This window comes from Acanthochromis polyacanthus, chromosome 24 (genome assembly GCF_021347895.1).
Source record: "Acanthochromis polyacanthus isolate Apoly-LR-REF ecotype Palm Island chromosome 24, KAUST_Apoly_ChrSc, whole genome shotgun sequence".
In the NCBI taxonomy this organism is placed as follows: domain Eukaryota; kingdom Metazoa; phylum Chordata; class Actinopteri; family Pomacentridae; genus Acanthochromis; species Acanthochromis polyacanthus.
In genome coordinates, this window is record NC_067136.1 from 4,297,087 (window position 1) to 4,318,783 (window position 21,697).

Sequence of the window (21,697 nt, forward strand, 5' to 3'; positions counted from 1 at the left end):
AACTCAATCACAATTTGGCCAAAAATATTTAAAACCTGTTCAAGATGCCTTTAAACTGGTCCAGAATTAGACCCTCCAGAAAAATGCGGGCTAAAATCCTTGATTATGCGAATAAATATGTGGGGTTTTTATGCCATTTTATGCGGGGAAATTGCGGAAAGTTGCAAAGTATGTGAATAGTTGTGAAATATGCAAAAAGATGTGAAATATGTAAGAACTGGGAAAAAAGGTGATTCTTCTCCTACATCCTGTTACTAGACAACCACTAAGTTGTTGTTTGAGTCCTTTGTGTTCAGCAAACCTTTTGCTGTGATTGCAAACCATACTCATATTTTTTGGTCATGCAATAGAATAAGACCCTATTGGACTGAAATTGGATCATTGATTGAACAAATTTTAGGTTTAAAATTACCACAAACAATGTTCATATTGTACTTGGGAGATCTGCCAACAGGCTTTGCAAATAATGACAAATATTTATTAAAAATTCTTATTGCTACAGCAAAGAAGGCAATCACTCGCAAATGGCTTCAATACAATCCACCATGTGTTGAGGACTGGATTGAAATTACAAAGGAAACACACAATTTGGAAAGGTTAACATTTATGCTGAGACTACAATCAGACCTTTACTCCGCCAGATGGGGCAAATGGATAAGACATTATCAAAATGTTTAACACAGTTGAATTTACTGTTGCGGACACTACGAGTATTAAATATGTGGACATGCCATTATATGTAGACGTATGTCAACTATAATAATGCAAGCTTTTTATGTCGACTGTAATTGTTATGTTCTTGTTTACTTGTTTACTTTTTTGGAAAGTGAAAAAGACCAATAAAAATTAAGTATAAAAAAAAAAAAAAAACCTTTTGCTGTGCTTCGTCGTGGAGAAGTGCTGCAACACGGTTGATTTTCTTCGGTGCTCCAGAACGATGTTGCACGGGGTGCAAAAAAGTTTCCCCTCACTTCCATGCAGTAAATCTGGGTACTGCTTTGCCCGGTCTCTGGCTGAAATATTCGTAGGTAAATGTGATCTTTGAGCATTCGCCATTCTTGTTTTTCGTCTCTGAGCGCCGTGCTCCCAGTGTTGCCAACTTCTCAGTAAGGAAAGTCGCTGCTGGCTGTCCTAAAAGTCGCTAGAAGCCGCTAAATGACGTCATCGCCTAATTTGCATATTTCCCAATTTGCATGTAATTGTAATCAACATTGTAGGAGAGAGGAATAACGTTGTGGAAGAGACCAAAAAGTGAGTATAAAACACCCAAAATATGTTTTTGTACTGGAGGCTAAATGCTGTGGTTTATTTTAGTATGACAGTGAAGAAACATTTTCAATTATATCCCGCTCTGTAAGTCTGGATGGGAGCTATAGTGAATGTGTATGCGTGATTCACCTGCCGTCTGGCCACGGTGTGATGTGTCCTCTAATCAGACACGGACTGCTGTGGGGTTACTGGACTGACAGTCTGTGCTCTGGGAGGGGGAGAAGCTCACAGCAGCACCTGCTGCTGGTTGAGGACAGTAACTGCAGAATGAGCCCAGTTTTCCTATTAGAGTCTCCAAAACGGCAGAAAAAGTCGCTAGATTTGTTGCTAGTCGCTTTTGACAAAAAAAAGTCGCTAGGAAGCTTTGGAAAGTCGCAAGATTTAGCGAGAAAGTCGCTAAGTTGGCAACACTGGCGCCGCGCTCCACATCAGCTCGTGCTTCTGGTGTGTGTGTGTGTGTGTGTGTGTGTGTGTGTGTGTGTGAATGCGTGAACTGATGATGTCAGGCCGGGCGTCACATAAAAACTCACAACTCCATTTATATCGGTTATAGTTTTCTCATTTTATGCAGAAACTGTGAAATCAAGCGGGACCTGCATATTTCTCTTTTTTTTCGTGGAAATGTGAGATTCTTGCAGGAATTATGCGCTGTTTTGCGGGGATTATGCGGCCTTTGGGGAAATAATTGACCCCCGCAAAATCAGCGGCATTTTGGTGATGAATGCAGGAATTCTGGAGGGTCTACAGAATGAAAAAACTAGCTTAGCTTGTTCAAAATGGCACAAAGGCTGTAAAGAAAAGACATTAAAGCTGCCTGAAAGTTTTAAACTCGTCCAAAATAAATCAAAACTTGCTGAAAAAGTCTCAAAACTTCCTGTAAATCTACTGAACTTCTGCCTGAAACTACTGACCACATGTACAAAACAACTCAAAGCAGTCCAGTGTGCCTCCAAATGTGTTTAAAATGTCCAAAATGACTTAAAACCTGTTGAAGATGCCTTTAAAGTTGACCAGATTGACTTTGAACGTGATAAAAATGATTCTAAACTTGCCCACTGTGAACTGAAAATAAAATAGTCCGTGTTTGCTGTGGTTGGACGGGTAAAATGAATCATCAACATCGCAGTGAAAACAACATGGATCAGTGCTGTCACGGAGCTGACACCTGTGAGGTAATTATGGGATGTGAGCGGTTACCGGGGTGACAGAGCAGCAGGCAGGTGTGTCCACAGGTGGGTTTGAGCTCCTTCTGACACACCGACCCACAGGAGTGAGGAACCAGCCAGGGGTCGGCTGGAGGATCCTGCAGCTTCCCACAGTAGCACATGTACCTGAAGGCAGCACAAACACCGTTAAGGTTTGTGGAGAACGTTTCCTGAAGTTTGTTCTGCTCAGAAGAACCAGACAGGAACGTCAGAGGAACATTCATCTGGAGAGAAACCTCAATGGAGTCATTCTAAATGATTCAACATTCCATCTCTACTGTTCTTATCAAGCACACCTTTAAATACCAAGAAAGAAAAATACATGAGACAGACTCCAACAGGTAGGGCTGGGCAAAAAAATCGACTTAATCGATTTATCGAATTTGTTGCTAAAAAAGATTTTTATTTTGCAAACTCGAGTTTTTCCCCCGCAGTTTTCCGGCATCTTTCGCTTTTCCGTCCGCCCATTCCTCGTGGGCTTCCGTAGCCCCCCTTCCCCGTGGCAGCGGCAACATGTAACAGAGAACTCATTCAAAAGAAAGGCACAGCTAACTCAATCATTTGGAACTGGTTCGGTTTTGATGCTTCAGATGAACAACAGACAAAGCCTCGCTGCAAAGTATATTTAAAACTTCAGTGTACCGCCGGCGGTACACCTACTAATTTGCACAGGAATTTCAAGAATGTCCGAAGGCTCCAAACGCGATTATACAAACACTATACGTCGATGGAAAGCTTAGATTCTCATGAATCCGCCGGTATAAACCACTTTCAGATGCGATTACCACAGCGGGTAATATAAACACATTTGTCCGACAAATAACGAATATCCATCCATCCGTTCTCTGTACACGGCTTCAACGTACACAGCACGACTCACATTTCCGGGTTCATTATTACACACAGATGAAAATATTCCACAAAAAACGGCCATAATCCAACCTTGGACATCCAGACGAAACAAGCCAGTAAACTATTTTGTCCAAAACATGTCCTGAAGTCGGTATAAAATCCACGAATCGGTCCTTTTCAAGGAAATGCACCTCGTGATGTGCGTCCAATATTCCCTGTATTTCTCGTCATATTTTTTATTTACAAATAGAATATTAGCGATTTTTTGTACTGAAAATGGCTGGAATTGACTGCAGCTGTTGAAAGTGTTAGATGCAAGGTACTTTGTACCCAGTCGCAAGTATTTCGCCGATGTGGCGCTGCCTCACCTGTACAATACCACTCGGCAAAAGATCCGCAACGAACTGGAGGAGGTGGCCGGACAATGCAGCCGTACATGAGCCTCACAGTGCAACGACAGCTGGACCATGCACAGCATCTGCCTCCAGACAGCATATTTCTCCGATTACCACACCGGTGAAATAATTGCCCACAGATTAAAAGATGCTCTCAGTTCCTGGGGAAATTGTTGAATTACAGAGCCTCATTAACTTGCGTCATTAACTTGTTCATTAAATTGTTTACATGCGTTTTTTTTATTCTGAGGACAATTACAGCAATAAAGTTACTTTTGACAAAATATCTGATGCCTGCAGTAATTTTTAAGTGCATTGAAAGAAAAAATCGAAAATCGAATCGAAACTCGAATTTTTCTTTCAAAAAAATCGGAGATTTTTTTTAGACCAAATCGCCCAGCCCTACCAACAGGTGTTTCTGATCACCTGAATGTAGCAGTATGGAGCCCCCTGCTGGAGGACAGCAGCAACGCACCTTCATCTGTACGGCACATTTTATCAACTTGACCAAAGGTACTCTAAACCTGTCCACAAGTACCATAAGTGTGTCAAGTTACCCTACCTATCCAAAGGTACTCTAAACCTGTCCACAAGTACCATAAGCCTGTCAAGTTACCCTACCTATCTAAAGGTACTCTAAACCTGTCCACAAGTACCATAAGTCTGTCTGAAGTTACCCTACCTATCCAAAGGTACTCTAAACCTGTCCACAAGTACCATAAGCCTGTCTCAAGTTACCCTACCTATCCAAAAGCACACTAAACCTGTCCACAAGTACTCTAAACTTGTCCAAAAGTACTATAAATCTGCCCAAACATATTTTAAACTTGTCCACAACTACTCTAAACCTGTCCAAATGTACTATAAATGTGTCCACAAATGCTCTAAACCTATCCGAACGTACTATGAACCTGTCAAAAGTTACTTTGAACCTGTGTACAAGTACTTTAAACCTGCCTAAAAACACTTAACCTGTTCAAAAGTACTAAAAATCTGTTCAAAAAATACTGTTACCCTACCTATCCAAATTTTATTTAGTAACATAATGTTTTGATTTTATTGTTGTTGCTACTTTTGTTTTATATATTTTGATAATTTTATCTTGAATAAGTTATATATAAATGTATGTGTAATTCTGATGTATTTTATTAACTAAGGTTAATTTTTTGAATTTGTTTAATATACTGTTTTATATTCATTATATATGTTGTATCTGCCCAGGGACTGCAGATGGAAATTAGCAAACAGCTATAATCTGGTGCAAAGCATCTTTTCTTTTTAAGATTAATGTGTTTGTATATTGTCCCTGTTAACTAAACTAATAAACTAAACTGTAAACTTGTTCAAAAGTGCTCTAAACGTGTCCAAAAGTAGTATAAACCTGTCTAAAGTTACTTTACACCTGTCTACAAGTATTTTAAAACTGTCCACAAGTACTTTAAACCCGTCCAAAAGTACTATAAACCTGTCTAAAGTTACTTTAAACTCGTCCAAAAGCATTTCAAATCTGTTCAAAAATACTTTAAATCAATCCAAAAGTGCTCTAAACCTGTCCGAAAGTACTTTAGATCTGTCCAGAATTACTCTAAACTTCTCTAAAAGACTGATAATGAGGAGGAGTGTTCTGTTTCCAGGAGGACGGCGGTTCAGACGTACCTGTTGGGCGTGGCACTGGGCGGATATTCTGCCCGACACTTTGGGCTGAGGACAGAAAATCAGAAACATCAGAGCTGGAACTGTTTCATCTGTCAGTTCTGTCTGAAGACGATTATTTTATACGATGTTGAGTCTTATTCAACTGATCATTGCAACTCCAGAGAAGATTCAACGACACAGAAAGCAGCAGGTTTCTCAAAACTCCACACAACTCGTTCAAAGTAATTTAAAAAAACTCCAAATTTAACTCAACATTTGCAAAAATTATTTAAAAGTACCCCATAACAACCAAAAATACGCCCAAAATGTCTCACAGTGCATCTGAAATTACTCAAATCTTGTCTTAAGTGCTTTAAACTTCCCCAAAATGACGCAAAATATGTTAAAAAAGCCTCCAACTCTGTCAATAGTCATTTATACAGAACAAATGCCATTGACGGTTCAGTCTGGTGGACTACAGTCAGTCTAATGGTTCAGTCTGGTGGGCTACAGTCAATCTGGTGGACAACAGTCAGTCTGATGGTTCAGTTTAGTGGGCAACAGTCGGTCTGATGGTTCAGTTTAGTGGGCAACAGTCGGTCCGATGGTTCAGTTTAGTGGACAACAGTCGGTCTGATGGTTCAGTTTAGTGGGCAACAGTCAGGCTAAGGGTTCAGTTTAGTGGACAACAGTCAGCCTAAGGGTTCAGTTTAGTGGACTACAGTCAGTCTGATGCTTCAGTTTAATGGACAACAGTCGGTCTGATGCTTCAGTTTAGTGGACTATAGTCGGTCTAATGGTTCAGTCTGGTGGACTACAGTCGGTCTAATGGTTCAGTCTGGTGGACTCCAGTCGGTCTGATGCTTCAGTTTAGTGGACAACAGTCGGTCTAATGGTTCAGTCTGGTGGACTCCAGTCGGTCTGATGCTTCAGTTTAGTGGACAACAGTCGGTCTAATGGTTCCGTCTGGTGGACTACAGTCGGTCTGATGCTTCAGTTTAGTGGACAACAGTCAGTCTAATGGTTCCGTCTGGTGGACTACAGTCGGTCTGATGCTTCAGTTTAGTGGACAACAGTCGGTCTGATGCTTCAGTTTAGTGGACAACAGTCGGTCTAATGGTTCAGTCTGGTGGACTATAGTCGGTCTAATGGTTCAGTCTGGTGGACTATAGTCGGTCTAATGGTTCAGTCTGGTGGACTATAGTCGGTCTAATGGTTCAGTCTGGTGGACTACAGTCGGTCTGATGCTTCAGTTTAGTGGACAACAGTCGGTCTGATGCTTCAGTTTAGTGGACAACAGTCAGTCTAATGGTTCCGTCTGGTGGACTACAGTCGGTCTGATGCTTCAGTTTAGTGGACAACAGTCGGTCTGATGCTTCAGTTTAGTGGACAACAGTCGGTCTAATGGTTCAGTCTGGTGGACTATAGTCGGTCTAATGGTTCAGTCTGGTGGACTACAGTCGGTCTAATGGTTCAGTTTAGTGGACAACAGTCGGTCTAATGGTTCAGTCTGGTGGACTATAGTCGGTCTAATGGTTCAGTCTGGTGGACTACAGTCGGTCTAATGGTTCAGTCTGGTGGACTCCAGTCGGTCTGATGCTTCAGTTTAGTGGACAACAGTCGGTCTAATGGTTCCGTCTGGTGGACTACAGTCGGTCTGATGCTTCAGTTTAGTGGACAACAGTCAGTCTAATGGTTCCGTCTGGTGGACTACAGTCGGTCTGATGCTTCAGTTTAGTGGACAACAGTCGGTCTGATGCTTCAGTTTAGTGGACAACAGTCGGTCTAATGGTTCAGTCTGGTGGACTATAGTCGGTCTAATGGTTCAGTCTGGTGGACTATAGTCGGTCTAATGGTTCAGTCTGGTGGACTATAGTCGGTCTAATGGTTCAGTCTGGTGGACTACAGTCGGTCTGATGCTTCAGTTTAGTGGACAACAGTCGGTCTGATGCTTCAGTTTAGTGGACAACAGTCGGTCTGATGCTTCAGTTTAGTGGACAACAGTCAGTCTAATGGTTCCGTCTGGTGGACTACAGTCGGTCTGATGCTTCAGTTTAGTGGACAACAGTCGGTCTGATGCTTCAGTTTAGTGGACAACAGTCGGTCTAATGGTTCAGTCTGGTGGACTATAGTCGGTCTAATGGTTCAGTCTGGTGGACTACAGTCGGTCTAATGGTTCAGTTTAGTGGACAACAGTCGGTCTAATGGTTCAGTCTGGTGGACTATATTCGGTCTAATGGTTCAGTCTGGTGGACTACAGTCGGTCTAATGGTTCAGTCTGGTGGACTACAGTCAATCTGGTGGACAACAGTCGGTCTGATGGTTCAGTTTAGTGGACAACAGTCGGTCTAATGGTTCAGTCTGGTGGACTACAGTCAATCTGGTGGACAACAGTCGGTCTGATGGTTCAGTTTAGTGGACAACAGTCGGTCTAATGGTTCAGTCTGGTGGACTACAGTCAATCTGGTGGACAACAGTCGGTCTGATGGTTCAGTTTAGTGGACAACAGTCGGTCTAATGGTTCAGTCTGGTGGACTCCAGTCGGTCTGATGCTTCAGTTTAGTGGACAACAGTCGGTCTGATGCTTCAGTTTAATGGACAACAGTCGGTCTGATGGTTCAGTTTAATGGACAACAGTCGGTCTGATGGTTCAGTTTAGTGGCCAACAGTCGGTCTAATGGTTCATTCTGGTGGACTACAGTCAATCTGGTGGACAACAGTCGGTCTGATGGTTCAGTTTAGTGGACAACAGTCGGTCTAATGGTTCAGTCTGGTGGACTACAGTCGGTCTGATGCTTCAGTTTAGTGGACAACAGTCGGTCTGATGCTTCAGTTTAGTGGACAACAGTCGGTCTGATGCTTCAGTTTAATGGACAACAGTCGGTCTGATGCTTCAGTTTAGTGGACAACAGTCGGTCTGATGCTTCAGTTTAATGGACAACAGTCGGTCTGATGCTTCAGTTTAATGGACAACAGTCGGTCTAATGCTTCAGTTTAATGGACAACAGTCGGTCTGATGCTTCAGTTTAATGGACAACAGTCGGTCTGATGCTTCAGTTTAATGGACAACAGTCGGTCTGATGCTTCAGTGTAGTGGACAACAGTCGGTCTGAGGGTTCCGTTTCCTCCTCACCAGGGCCACGGATGCTGTTTCTGCCCAAAGTCATCGTCAGTAACGGAGGAGACCAGGAACACCGAGTCTTTGGCCCATTTCTGGATGCAGGGCAGGTGGAAGAGAGAGAAACAGCTGCAGCAGCTCCACACCTAGACGGATGGAGGAAGGTTACAGTCTGAAGGCTACAGCCAGAAGGTTACAATCAGAAGGTTGCAGCCGTTAGGTTACAGTCGACATGTTTTAAAACCATTTGTCGTCATACCTGCTGTGTCCTCTTGACCGAAGCAATGCAGATCAGACAGGTGAGGGCTCCAGACTGGAACAGGTCGCTGAGGTACTGACCGGTCCGGGCCAGACCTGTGGCATCCCCTCCTGGACACACAGAGGCACTGCACCTCATAATCTGAACCTTCACACCTCATAAACCTGCTAGACGCAGCTCAAAGCGACCGGACTTCGCTCAGACTGTTACTGTTGTCACAGTAACCTCACCTGTCTGGTTGGTGTAGGTGGTGAAGGTGGACGCCAGGATCTGTCCTCTCTTCCCGTCCTGACGCTCCCTGTCGTCGTCGTCTTCATCGTCAGAGGAGGAGGAGCTGACATGGCTCTCGACCAATCGCTGAGCGGCGGCCTGGTTGGACTTCCTGATCTCCTCGAACTTGTCCAGTGGGGCGGAGCCTGTTGGTGACAGAGAAGGTCAGAACCTCCTGACAGTGGACGAGGGAAGCATCGTGGATTAATCCCTCTGGACTCACCATGTGGAGCTTCAGTCCTGCCTCCTCGGCCACCTCCGGGTCGAAACCTGGCGCCCTGAGCCTCCTGGCTCCGCCCCCGACCACGGCCTTGCTGTCGCCAGACCGGCTCCATGGCAACCGCCTCAGAACTCTGCACAAGCGTGGGTGAATCAGAGACGTTTCATCACAGAAAGAAAACATTTACGGTGACTGGAGACATGACTTCTGCACATTCATGCTCTGTACCAGGAGACAAAAACTTCCCCAAACATGACACCAATGTCAAAAAAAGGAACGTCACCAAACTCACTAAAACACATCAATTTATCTGAAATATAACTGCAACTTAAACGTGACAAAAATTTGTGAGAAACATTTTACTATGTCAGATGTGCACCTGTCTACGTCACAAGTACACCTGAGCTCGGCAGCCGGACTTTTACCTGCCACGTTCACCTGCAGCAGCTACACGCTACACGCAAGGACTTCCACTGGAGCCTCAGCGACTCACCCTGTAGCCCGAGTTTAGCCCCACAGAGCCAGACTGGACCGGAGCCGAATGGACCGAGCCGTGTTCAGCCCCACAGTACCGGGACCGGTTCTGTGGGGCTGATCACGGCTCAGTCCGGTGCGTTAAATGCGGTCCAAACCGCTGGTAGCAGGCTAGCCGCGCTAAGCTAACACTCATTAGAAGAGAAGAAAAAGAAGCGAAACACAGCGGAAGTAGCTGCGGTAAACTCCCGGTGCTGCCGCCTAAACATGACGCGGAGGCTGCCGGTAATTTAACGGTTTCATTAAAAAAAACCACAGAAAACTTAATTTGACGGTCAGTTTGAAGTTAAAACTCACCCCAATGATCTCGTACACGTCAATGCCAAGTTGTCATGCGCAGAGCTTCGCGGTGCATGCTGGGACTTCCGGAAGTCTATAAAAAACTACACATCCCGTCACTGCTTTCATCCATAGACATATATACGCATCTATGTACACTGACAGTCAATAGAAACTTTGAGACCGTATTTTTCAACATAATTTTTATTTTGAAGCCCCAAACTGGATTTCTTCATATGAATCATTTGTTTAGCATATTGGCATACAGAAACAAAAATTTAAAGTTTCAAGAATGATTTCAAAATAAAGAATTTCACAAAAGAAAACGGCACCTGCCAAACACAAAGTCACAACAGTCAATACCGAGTATGGCCTCCATCTGCTTGGATGCAGGCAGCAATCCGTCGGCGCATGCTTTGGACCAGGCTTCTGATTGTGGGTTGGGAACAGCCCATACGCCTGGATACATCACTGTAGCTCAAAGCGGCCTCCACCATACCCAGTGCCCGGAGACGTTGTTCATGTGATAGACGCGGCATGATGCTGTTCACTGGACTAACAATGGTGGCCTTTTTTGGGCCTTTATATAGGCCTTCAAACCCATTCTCACATTGTGCAGATACTCACTGAGTATTGCTTGGTGTGTATTTGGTTCACTTTTGCAAAGTGACCAACCCATGTGCAATGAATCATGACAAAATGACAACTCATCATTATCTCAACTACCAGGGCACTAGATCATCAGTAAATCCACAATGAATCATTACAACCCCCCTACAAGTAGAATTCTGCCCACATTTCTACCTCAAAGTTTCTATTGACTGTCAGTATATATACGTCTATGAATTGAACGAAGAGCGGCGGAAGTAGCTGCGGTAAACTTCCGGTGCTGCTATTTTTTTAAAAATTTGGTATTTATGTTGAATAATAATAAATGAAATTCACTAAAAAAAATGTAAAAAAATATATATTAAATAACAATGACTACAAAGTTAAAGTTTATTACCTGAAGAATTTAAATACTGAAATTAGACTCTACAATATCCCTAATTATTTACATTTTCTCCATTATTTTAAATCATAAAATTAACATTATTTATTATACTTACCTGAATAATGTGAAACTATCAAACCAATCTGACAAATTTGAATATTAAACATTATTTCTATTTGACTGATTAATTTAAACATCAAGGTTTAGATCTTAAGATTTTGTGCACAAAAATCAAAATAAATCACGTGAACTCTATTTTTTTCAGTAGATTATTGAGGAAATAAAAGAACCATCTCAGATTTTCCTTATAAAATATTTATTCATTTACTTAACTGTTGGATTCATAGTGTTAGCTCAGTCAGCTAAAACAGGCCAGCTACAAGCTAAAGCTTCACATTGCAGTCTGTCTGAATGGAAGCTGGAAAAACGTCCAGAAATGTTCAGATACAACAGAAATATGGATTAAATAATGTGTGTAAAACGCTCAACAATATGAACCGTTCATGCAGTCTCAGGTCCAGTAAAACCAAGACAAGGCTCAAAAGGAGTCGTAAAACAGAACTAGGATCCTCCAGCAGCTGCGTCAGAGACCAGTCCCTGTATATGGGTCACCCGCTTAACCCGTTGAGCTATACGGGCGCCCGGAACTATTTGCTATTTTTGAAGATCCTGAAGGTTTCAAAAAAGAACCATCAGGGAACCTTGAGGGAATGTTCACTGATGGGTTCAGAATTATTCCAAAAAAATGAAAGAGAGTCGGGAATGAGGCAAATTGTTTCTTCACAAAGGTCTGGGCAACTTTTGAAGGTTCTCTGCTTTTTTTTAGTACATAACTATGATAGTACATAGTTACTAGAACATTCTAAGAAGCCTTGAGTATTTTTGAAGTTTTCCTGAAAGTCCTCTTGCGGTGTTTAAAACTAACTTTCAGAGAATGTTCTTGGGATGTTTCCCAAAGGTCTGGGCTTTATGGTTGGAAGCCCTTACGGTTCCCTGACAGTTTCACAACCTAACCTTTGGAACGTTCCTTGAGGATTTCTTAAAGATTTCACAAATTAAATTCTAGAAATGTTCTCCAAAGGTTCCCCAAAGGTTTCAACAACCAGCTTTAAGGGAGCATTCTGAGAGCTCTCAGGGAACCTTCAGGAAACATTCCAAGGTGGTCAGTACATCACTAGTGAATAGTTAGAAGAACGTTCAGGAGCAACCTGGGAATTATTTACCTTTTTTGAAGTTTCCCTGAAGGTTCTCTCATGGTTTTACAAAATAACCCTCAGGGAATTTTCTGAGAACATTCTGAGAATGTTCCCCGTAGGTCTCAGGGTTATGGTCAGAATCATATTTTTTCAGCAGCAAATACTAAACATTTCCCTTAAAAGGTCCCTGAAGTTTAAATTAAGATTCCCTGAGGGTTCCACAATCTAATTTTTGGAATATTCCTAGAAGATTTCTTAAAAGTTTCATTAACTAACTTCCGGAAAAGCTCTCCAAAGGTTCCCTAACAAACTTCAGGGAATGTTCCCTAAAGATTTGAGGTTATGGTCCACATCATATTTTTCAATACGTAAAACACAGTAAATAGTTCCCAGAAAGTTCCCTAGAGGTTCCTTTAAGACCCTGAAGTTCCCCTTAAGGTTCCCTGAGGGTTTGACAGACTACCTCGTGGGAATGTTCCCTGAATGTTCCCTGAATGTTCCCTGAAGGTTCCCTGAAGGTTTCACAAACTAACTTTGGGAAACGCTGCCTTCATAATCGAACAAATGCTGAGTCTGAACTTTGAACTTGGTCATTTGGGACCAGGTTTGATTGTACTCTTCTACTTCTTCTCTTCTTCTTTGGTCGGTTCCGTCTCCGGCTGCGGGACGTCCACCGGCTGGTCGGCCCTCGGCGGTGGCGCCATATTCTTCTCCAGCCGGGTGACTCGGTGTTTGAGCTTGCTGTGCGTGGCCTCGTGCTCGGCCAGCAGGCGGGCGTAGCGGGTCTGCAGGATGTCCAGCGTTCCCGTCATGCGGTCCACCTTCTCCTCGATCTCCTTTGGGTCGGGACCCTGAGCCGCCACCTGCAGGACGACACCAGCTCTGATGTCAGCGGTTCCACTCGGCAACTTGCCTGTATGAGACCATGTGATCGTACCTCCAGGTCCAGCAGCCCGTCCTTCATCAGGATCTGCCTCCCCTTCTCCTCCAGCATGGCCTTGGCATCCGGATACTCGGTCAGCGCCTCCATCAGGTCGTCTTTGGAGAGACAGAAGAGGTCGGAGTAGCCGATGCTGCGGATGTTTGCCGTCCTCCTGTTTCCTGCTTTACTGCCTGAAAGACGGAAAGCGACATTCAGGGAGCAGAAGCAGCGTTTGGACATTGCAGACGATGCTGGTTAGACAATAACAAACCTTTGATGGCCAGGATGCTGATCTCTCCGAAGTAGCTTCCATCACTGAGGACCACGAACTGCTTGATGCCGTCGTCGGCCACCACGGCCAGCTTGCCCTCCTTGATGATGTACATCTCGCGGCCGATGTCGCCCTTCTTGCAGATGTAGTCTCCGGGGCTGTAGACCTGAGGCTGCAGCTTCAGAACCAGCTCCACCAGCAGACCGGCCTCACAGTCAGCGAAGATCCGGACCTGCAGAACCAAACAGCAGCTTTAAACCCTCTGAGCTGCCATTAGCGAGCAGCAGCACAAAGCCGTGCAGACCTTTTTCAGCGTGTCCAGGTGGACATTGATGGCGATCTCGGCCCTCAGCTTGTCTGGCAGGTACTTCAGCACCTCCCTCTCGTCCACCGCTTTCTTATTGGTCCACAGGAAGTCAAACCACTTGATGACTCGCTTCTCCAGGTCCTTGGTTACCTGGAGAACAACAGAAAAATCTGTGAGGAAACATTCCATTTAGATTTGTTAATCATTTGTTCTTTTTTTAACCCTCTAAACCCCAGAGCAGAATAAACATGTTCAATGGGAAACTTGTCGAAAATTACTCAAAATGTGTCCAGAATGACTCAGCACATTTTGAAATATCAAAAATGGTCAACAATGACCCAAAAAGACTCTATACATGTCTATGTCTTTATCCAAAACGTGCGGTGTAACTGGAAGTTTTCCAAAATGACCTAAAGTTTGCCCAAGAATTTGTCCAAAATGACTCAAAATTTGTGAATAGATTGAAAAACACAGTGTTCGAGGACAAACAGCTCAATAGAAGTCGATGGTGTCCTTCTAACAAACCTTTTGAAGCAGAAAAGAAAAGTCTCTGAGGAGAATAAACAGTAGTGTCTGACCTTTCGGAAGCTCATGTACTGCTTGATGGCATCGATGCGAGCCTGGAAGTCGGCTCTGGCAGCGTTCATGTTGGTGATCATGGAGCCGACGTTACCGACGATGGTGGCGAAGATCAAGACACCAACCTGAAGGACGAAGTAACACAAACCTGCTTCTTCACACATTTATCTACAAGTTTTAATTCATCGGAAACTAGATTCATATTTATTCCCATTTCTGACAAGAACTGATTTCAAAACGAGACACGGGGCATAAAACAAGACACAGAACAACCAAAATATGATGTTTCAGACTGTTAATATTCTGTTTGTTGGCCTTAAGGTGGGTTAGCAAACAGTTTTCGAGTGTTTCATTGGGTTAATCTTCAAGTTTTTGGTGTTTTGGTGGGTTAACATTGTGGTTTTTGATGTTTTAGTGGTTTAATATTCAAGTTTTTGATATTTTGTTGGGTTAATATTCAGGTTTTTGGTGTTTTGGTGGGTCAATATTCAGGTTTTTAATATTTTGTTGGGTTAAAGTTCAGGTTTTTGGTATTTTGCTGGGTTAATATTCTGTTTTTGTTGTCTTGGTGGGTTAACATTGAAGTTTTTGATATTTTGTTGGGTTAATGTTCAGGTATTTAATATTTCGTTGGGTTAATATTCAGGTTTTTGGTGTTATAATAGGTTAATTTTCAGGTTTTTGGTGTTATAATGGGTTCATTTTCAGGTTTTTGGTGTTATAATGGGTTAATTTTCAGGTTTTTGGTGTTTTGGTGGGTGTATTAAGGACTTGAGACTTCCATTTTTTGCAGATGCTTGTGATTTATTTTAACACAGAGAGTATTTTTCTGAAATTCTAAAAGTATTTTGAGGGAAACATTTTACTGGTATTTCTTTTACATTTACTTCTACTTATTTATATTTTATTACCTTTTCTTTGAAGTTTTTGTCCATGTTTTGTAATCTCTGTGACATTTTAAAACATTTTTCTGTTACGTTTCATTTTATTTGGATACTTCAGGGTCACACCCACCAAGAAGTCCGTGACGACGAAGAAGTACTCGGAGTTCTCCACAGGGGGCGGTGTTTCTCCGATGGTGGTGAGCGTCAGCGTGGACCAGTACATGCTGTAGGCGTACTTCCTCACCAGACGACCAAACTCTGGGTCCGCTGGGTTCGGATACACAAACCTGTCAGAACCGAAACCTGAAGCCAGAGATGGAGACGATGCAGGAGTTTAGAAACTCAATGGAATGGAAACTGTGATTCACGACAAATATAGAACCAAAAAAAAGTGACTCAAATCAACCAAAAAAACAAAAAACAAGGCACTTAGAGACATGAAGCGACCAAAATGAGACACAAAACAACCAATCAAGACACAAAACGACCAATCAAGAAACAAAACGACCAAAACAAGACAAAAACAAGATAAACAAGACATAAAACAAGCAAAACAAACAAGAAATGACCGAAACAAGATGCAAACAACCAAAACAAGACGTTAAATGACCAAAACAAGACACAAAACAGCCAAAACTGGGCACAAAACAACCAAAATAAGACACAAAACAGCCAATGAAGACACAAAACAACCACAATGACACAAAACAACCAATTAAGACAGAAAACAACCAAAATAAAACAGAAAACAACCAATCAAGACACAAAAAACCACAATAAGACACAAAACTACCACAATAAGACACAAAATAACCAACATGAGACATGAATTGGCCAAAACAAGACACAAAACAACCAATCAAGACACTAAATGACCAAAACAAGATGCAAAACAACCAAAACGAGACATTAAATGACCAAAACAAGACACAAAGCAACCACAATAAGACACAAAACAAGACAGAAAACAACCCAAACAAGACACAAACGGACAGAAAGTTGTGTCTATTTGCAGTTTATAGTAATACAACAATAATAATAATATGAGACCCACCGATGGCCTTGGAGAAGGAGTAGTAGAGGCAGGCGTTCCAGTGGATGATGATGACGATGTACATGACCAGGTTGGAGATACGAAGAGCGTTGGGGTAGTTGGTTCTGGTCTCGGTCCGCTGGAAGAACTCCAACATCCTGATGAAGAGGGTTAGAGAGTCTGAAACACTAGCAGGAGAGCTGCCAGGCATGAAACCAATCATTAAATACCTGGATGCTGGCCTTCTGGTGGCTTCATGTTCAGGTTTTTGGTGTTCAGGGAGTAAATATGTAGTTTGTTGGCTTTTTCTTGGGTTGATATTAAGTTTTTTGGTGTTTTGATATGTTAATCTTCTGGTTTTTGGTGGGTTAATATTCAAGTTCTAGGTGGGTCACTATCTTGGTTTTGGACATTGTAATGTACTAATATCCAAATATTTTAAGTTTTGGCGCATTAATATCCATAAACTACCTACAACCATTATTTTGATGAGAGCAGCTGTCAGTGATGAGTTTACCTGTTGAATCGGAGCAATTTGTTGAGGCGGATCTCTGGGTAGCTGAGGCCGAAGAGACGTACAGAACATCAGTGGGAACCATGGAGGCCAGGTCCAGCTTGAACTGGAAACTGTTCATGTAACGCTCACGGAGCTTCAGCTCGTCCTTCACTAGCAAACCCTGCTCCAGGTAACCTGAAGAAACACAAAGAGAGGGAAATCAGAAGGATGACATGAGCATGTGAACCTGCTAACATGTTAAAAACATGGATGTTAATGCAGCACCATGTGGAAAACCTGGATATTAATGGAACAATACTTCAAAAACCTGGATCTTTATGTGACAAAACGCCAAAAACCTGGATCTTTATGTGACAAAACGCCAAAAACCTGGATCTTTATGTGACAAAATACCAAAACCTGGATCTTTATGTAACAAAACATCAGCACTTGGAGTGCAATATTCTGGTTTTTGTAGGTTCATATTCAGGGTTTTTGATGTTTTAGAGAGTAAATATCCATTTTTTTTGGCCTATTGTTGGATAAATATTCTGGTTTTTGGTGTTTCGATGGGTTAAATCCAGGTTTTTGGTATTTTGGTTGAGTTGATGTTCTGTTTTTTGATATTTTGGTGTGTTAATATTCAGGTTCTTGGTGTTTTGTTGGTTCATTTTTAGGTTTTGGTGTTTTGTTGGTTTACATTAATGTACAGAAACATAGAAAAGCAGGATATTAATGCAGCAAATTGTCATAAACCAGGACGTCCCTGCACCAAAAATGACAAAAACCTGGATCTAAGCAAACCAAAACATCAGAAAAACTTGGAGAAGAAACGCAGCACAACTTTAACAATCTGAATATTGACACAAATAAACATAAATTTCCTGAACACTGGAGCCACCAACACGTGGAAAACATGGATGTCACGTATGTAAAGGTCTAAAACCTGAATGTTAACAAAGCATATAAAACATGGACGTATGAGACGCTGGGAGAAGACTTCAAACAGGACAGTGGACGGTGGAGACAGGAAGTACTGGCAGAGTAACTTCTGAATGGTGAGAATGTGTTTCCTCTTTTACTTCTATTTCTTATGATCTTTCTCAGGCCTCATAATTTCAGCTAACAGCTCTTCTAGGATGTGTGCTGTGAGTTCTGACCCGTCCTGGTTCTGAACACCATGTCGCTCAGGTAGACGAGGTCGGACAGGAGGTTCCAGGAGGAACCAGTAGACCAGGTAGTCGGTCTGCAGCTCCTCGAAACACGCCCTGAAACACAAAAGCAAACCACAAACGTCAGCACAAGTTTAACTCAGGCAGCTCCAAACACTTTGGACTTCCAGGTTCTTCATGTTTCGGGACGTTCATATCCACGTTTTGATCTGAGGTGACGCATTCCTCTCACTTGGGACAATTTTGAACCTTTTGGGAAGGTGGGTCCGATCTCCGAGTCAAACTTGGACCACGGACATCTTCTACATCCATGGAGGAACATTGGTCCACTCTTCTCTGGAGAACAGTTTTTAATTCAGTCACCTCAGATGGTTTTAGAAAATCAGCTGATCTTTGAAGGTCTTCAACCAGAATCTTCAAGTCCAGACTTTGACTCCAGAACCTTCATTTAGTTCTTGTTGAGGCTGCTCAGAGGTGGACTTGTTGGTGTTCTTTGGATCCATCAGTGTTGAGCCTTCAGATCCTGAACTGATGGTAGATGTTCTCTAGGAGGTTCTTCTGATAGAGAGCAGAATTCATGACCAGTCGTCCAGGTCCTCCAAACCACCTCACTACCACCATGTTCCACTGCTGGTATCATGACCTTTTTAGTTTTACTCCAGATAGAACAGACCAACATCTTTAGAAATTCACGTTCATCAGTCCAGAGGATGTTCTCCTAAAGTCCTGGAGGAACCTTAATGATCTTTTAGGTCAGTAGAGGTTTTGATCTTTTAACTCTCCCATGGATCCATTTCCTCCAGAGTGGAACCATGTAGATTGACCTTAACTGAGGCCAGTGAGGTTTTTTTTTTTTTTATTCATTCATTTCCGAGCGATTTCAATAACAATGCAAAAACAAACATTCCAATTTGGTAACATAAACATAGAATGCCTGAAAAAGGGAGCAGGAGGAAGAAACTTATTAATCCTACCCCCAAGCTCATCTACGGAAACACTATGAGCTGTGACTCATCATAACAAGGTTATGTTACAATGACAATTACAATATAATACGCAAAAAACATAAACAATTGACAGATACCAGCAATGTAATGACTAATAACAGAAATGGACAGATACTAGAATGGACAATAATACCGGAAATTGACAAAATACCAGCGATGGTAATGGACAAACACCACAATAGGGACAACATTCCAGCAAAGGTAAAGACAGAATACAAATGAAGGTAATGGAAACACTGATATTAGACAATATACCAACATGGATAATGGACAACTTGTAAAACAACAGTAGGGGAACGTACATTATGGTACAGAAATGACACAGATCAGTAACTGTAAGTGACAAGGTGAATTTCAACATGCTGTGCCTTATAATTAGACCAGATCTGATGTTTATAATACAGTTTGAATCTGTTAATATTTTGGCATTGCTTGTTGTTGTGAGTCCAGGACTGTTCCAGAGTTTCACCCCACACACAGACACACAAAAACTTTTACGAGCAGTTCGAACTTTGGGTAATGTAAAATTAGCATAACCTCTCAAGTCATATGTTTGCTCTCGAATTATAAAGAAGCGCTGAAGATTGGTGGGTAATAATTTATTGAAAGCTTTAAAAAGAATGATTGATGTGTTTATTTTACAAGATCATTGAATTTAAACAACTTTGAGTAAACAAATTATGTGTGTGTTCTAAAAAACCCGCCTTGTGAATGATCCGCACAGCTCGTTTTTGTAACAGAACTCGAGGATTAATTGTGCTCTGGTAGGTGTTTCCCCACACTTCAACACAGTATGTCAGGTAAGGGAGGATTAAAGAGCAGTAAAGTGTGAAGTGCATTCACATCCAGGTAAGGTTTTGCTTTGTTTATAATTGAGAGACTTTGGAAATTTTGGTTTTAATGTGTTTGATGTGTGGTTTCCATGACAACTTGTTGTCAATTACAACGCCAAAAATTTAATTTCACAAACAAATTCAATAGGTACACTATCGACAGAAGGTTGCATTTCTGAGTTCATTTGTAGGTTCCCAAACATCATTGCCTTGGTTTTTTCAATATTTAAAGATAACTTATTTATACCATCCATTTCTTTATCACTTTGAGTTCTTTATTTACTACAGTTATTAATTCATTATAATTTCATTGCTATAGAAATGTTTGTATCATCGGCAAAAAGGATAAGTTTCAAGGTCTGAGATACATTAAAGATATCATTTATGTAAATGTTGAACAATTTAGGTCCCAAGACAGACCCCTGGGGCACACCACAAGCAATCCCAAGCACATCTGATCTAGACTGTCCATTTGGACAAACTGTGCTCTTCCAGTCAGGTACTTTTAATCCACTCTCCCGCCACACCTCTAATTCCATATTTATATAATTTATCGAGTAATATAGTGTGATTAATGGTGTCAAATGCTTTTTTTAGATCGATAAAAATGCCAATTGCATGCAGTTTCTGGTCAGTGCAGATGTGATTCCTTCGAGTGCTTCAATATTGCCATTGATGTTGTCCTTTTAGTTCTGAATCCATACTGCCCTTCATTTATTATTTGATGTTTTCCAAGAAATGTTTCTAAGCGAGAATGAAAAGTTTTTCCAGGATTTTTGAAAACTGTGGCAACAGTGAGATTGGTCTGTAATTTGTAAAATGGTGTTTATTTCCCTGTTTGTATAGCGGGATTACTTTAGTGATTTTCATTTGTTCTGGAAAACAACCAGTTTGAAATGACAAGTTAAAGATGTAGGTCAAGGGTTTGACAATGTTCAAAATAACCTGTTTTATTAATACTAATGTTGTGAATCAACGATGACTTACTTTTACACTTTTGAACAGTTTTCATAACTTCTTGCTCATTCGTAGCAGACAGAAAAAAGGACATGGAATTATGTGTAATATATGCACAATAGTCATTACTTCCTTGGTCGGATTTGTGCTGCCAATTCAGGGCCAACATTTACAAAGAATTGATTAATTTATTTACAACATTCCTCATATTATAATTTTCACCATTTTCATTGATAAAATACTCAGGATAAGATGACTTAAATGATCCTTGTTTAATTAAACTGTTGAGTGTATCCCAGGTCCCTTTCATATTATTTTTGTTTTCATACAGTTTATTTCTATAATACAATTGTTTACTACTTCTTATGATGTCAGTTATTTATTTTTGTACTGTTTATACTGTTGCTCAGCTTCATTAGTTTTCAGTTGAATAAAATTTCTATAAAGTTTATTCTTTTTCTTACATGCCTTAATTATACCTTTGTGAGCCAAGAACTTTTAAACTGATTTTTTTTTCATGGAATAACTGATCAGTGGGCAGTGTTTATCATACAAGGAGGTAAATAAATCCAGAAATGTATTATGCACTGTCCACATTTGGTTCACTGAGGACTGTGGTCCAATCCTGACATGCAAGACTATAATTCAAGGAGTGTATAGATTCTTCAGTTATAAGTCTTTTGAAGAAAGTTGTATCATGGATTTCTGTTCTTTTTAAATGGTAGTCATATACAGTGAACACAGGTAGATGGTCAGTGATATCACAGGCCACTAGTGATTTTGTTTCTATAATGTTAGTAAAGATATTGTCAATAATTGTCGCACTGTGTGAGGTTATTCTACTCGGTTTTGTTATAGTTGGATAAAGGCTTAAAGTGTACATAGTATCAGTGAAGTCATCAATAATTTTTAGTTTTGAGGGATTCAACAAATCAATGTTAAAATCCCCACAGACAAACAATGGTTTAGGGCTGACAGTGGAAAACAATTTATCTATGTAGTCATTAAAT

At 41.4% G+C, this 21,697-nt stretch overlaps 2 protein-coding genes across 3 annotated transcripts in view; both read right to left on the reverse strand.

The window, feature by feature from the left end:
* The window catches only part of nfxl1 (nuclear transcription factor, X-box binding-like 1), a 29,682-nt gene extending 19,577 nt beyond the window's left edge, over positions 1–10,105 (reverse strand). Inside the window, exons 1-7 of one of the 2 annotated variants that reach the window (XM_051944488.1) lie at positions 10,055–10,105; positions 9,227–9,356; positions 8,964–9,149; positions 8,734–8,843; positions 8,490–8,620; positions 5,378–5,422; positions 2,467–2,600 (exon numbers count right to left, since the gene is read on the reverse strand). In XM_051944488.1, coding sequence (XP_051800448.1) covers positions 2,467–2,600; positions 5,378–5,422; positions 8,490–8,620; positions 8,734–8,843; positions 8,964–9,149; positions 9,227–9,338 — 718 coding nt within the window. In that variant the 5' untranslated portion in view covers positions 9,339–9,356; positions 10,055–10,105. Of the gene's footprint in view, positions 1–2,466; positions 2,601–5,377; positions 5,423–8,489; positions 8,621–8,733; positions 8,844–8,963; positions 9,150–9,226; positions 9,357–9,648; positions 10,035–10,054 lie in introns of those variants that run through there. The other variant, XM_051944487.1, reaches the window with a different exon arrangement.
* Positions 10,106–11,327: 1,222 nt separating this feature from the next.
* Positions 11,328–17,997, reverse strand: cnga1b (cyclic nucleotide gated channel subunit alpha 1b; the record flags this gene model as incomplete). Its single annotated transcript, XM_022217937.2, is given in 11 exon segments — positions 11,328–13,089; positions 13,164–13,339; positions 13,420–13,651; positions 13,724–13,876; positions 14,305–14,430; positions 15,320–15,492; positions 16,244–16,380; positions 16,740–16,794; positions 16,797–16,913; positions 17,879–17,930; positions 17,932–17,997. Coding segments are annotated over 11 exon segments (1,530 nt in total), but the record flags the coding sequence as incomplete, so codon positions are not given.
* Between the last annotated feature and the right edge of the window lie 3,700 nt (positions 17,998–21,697).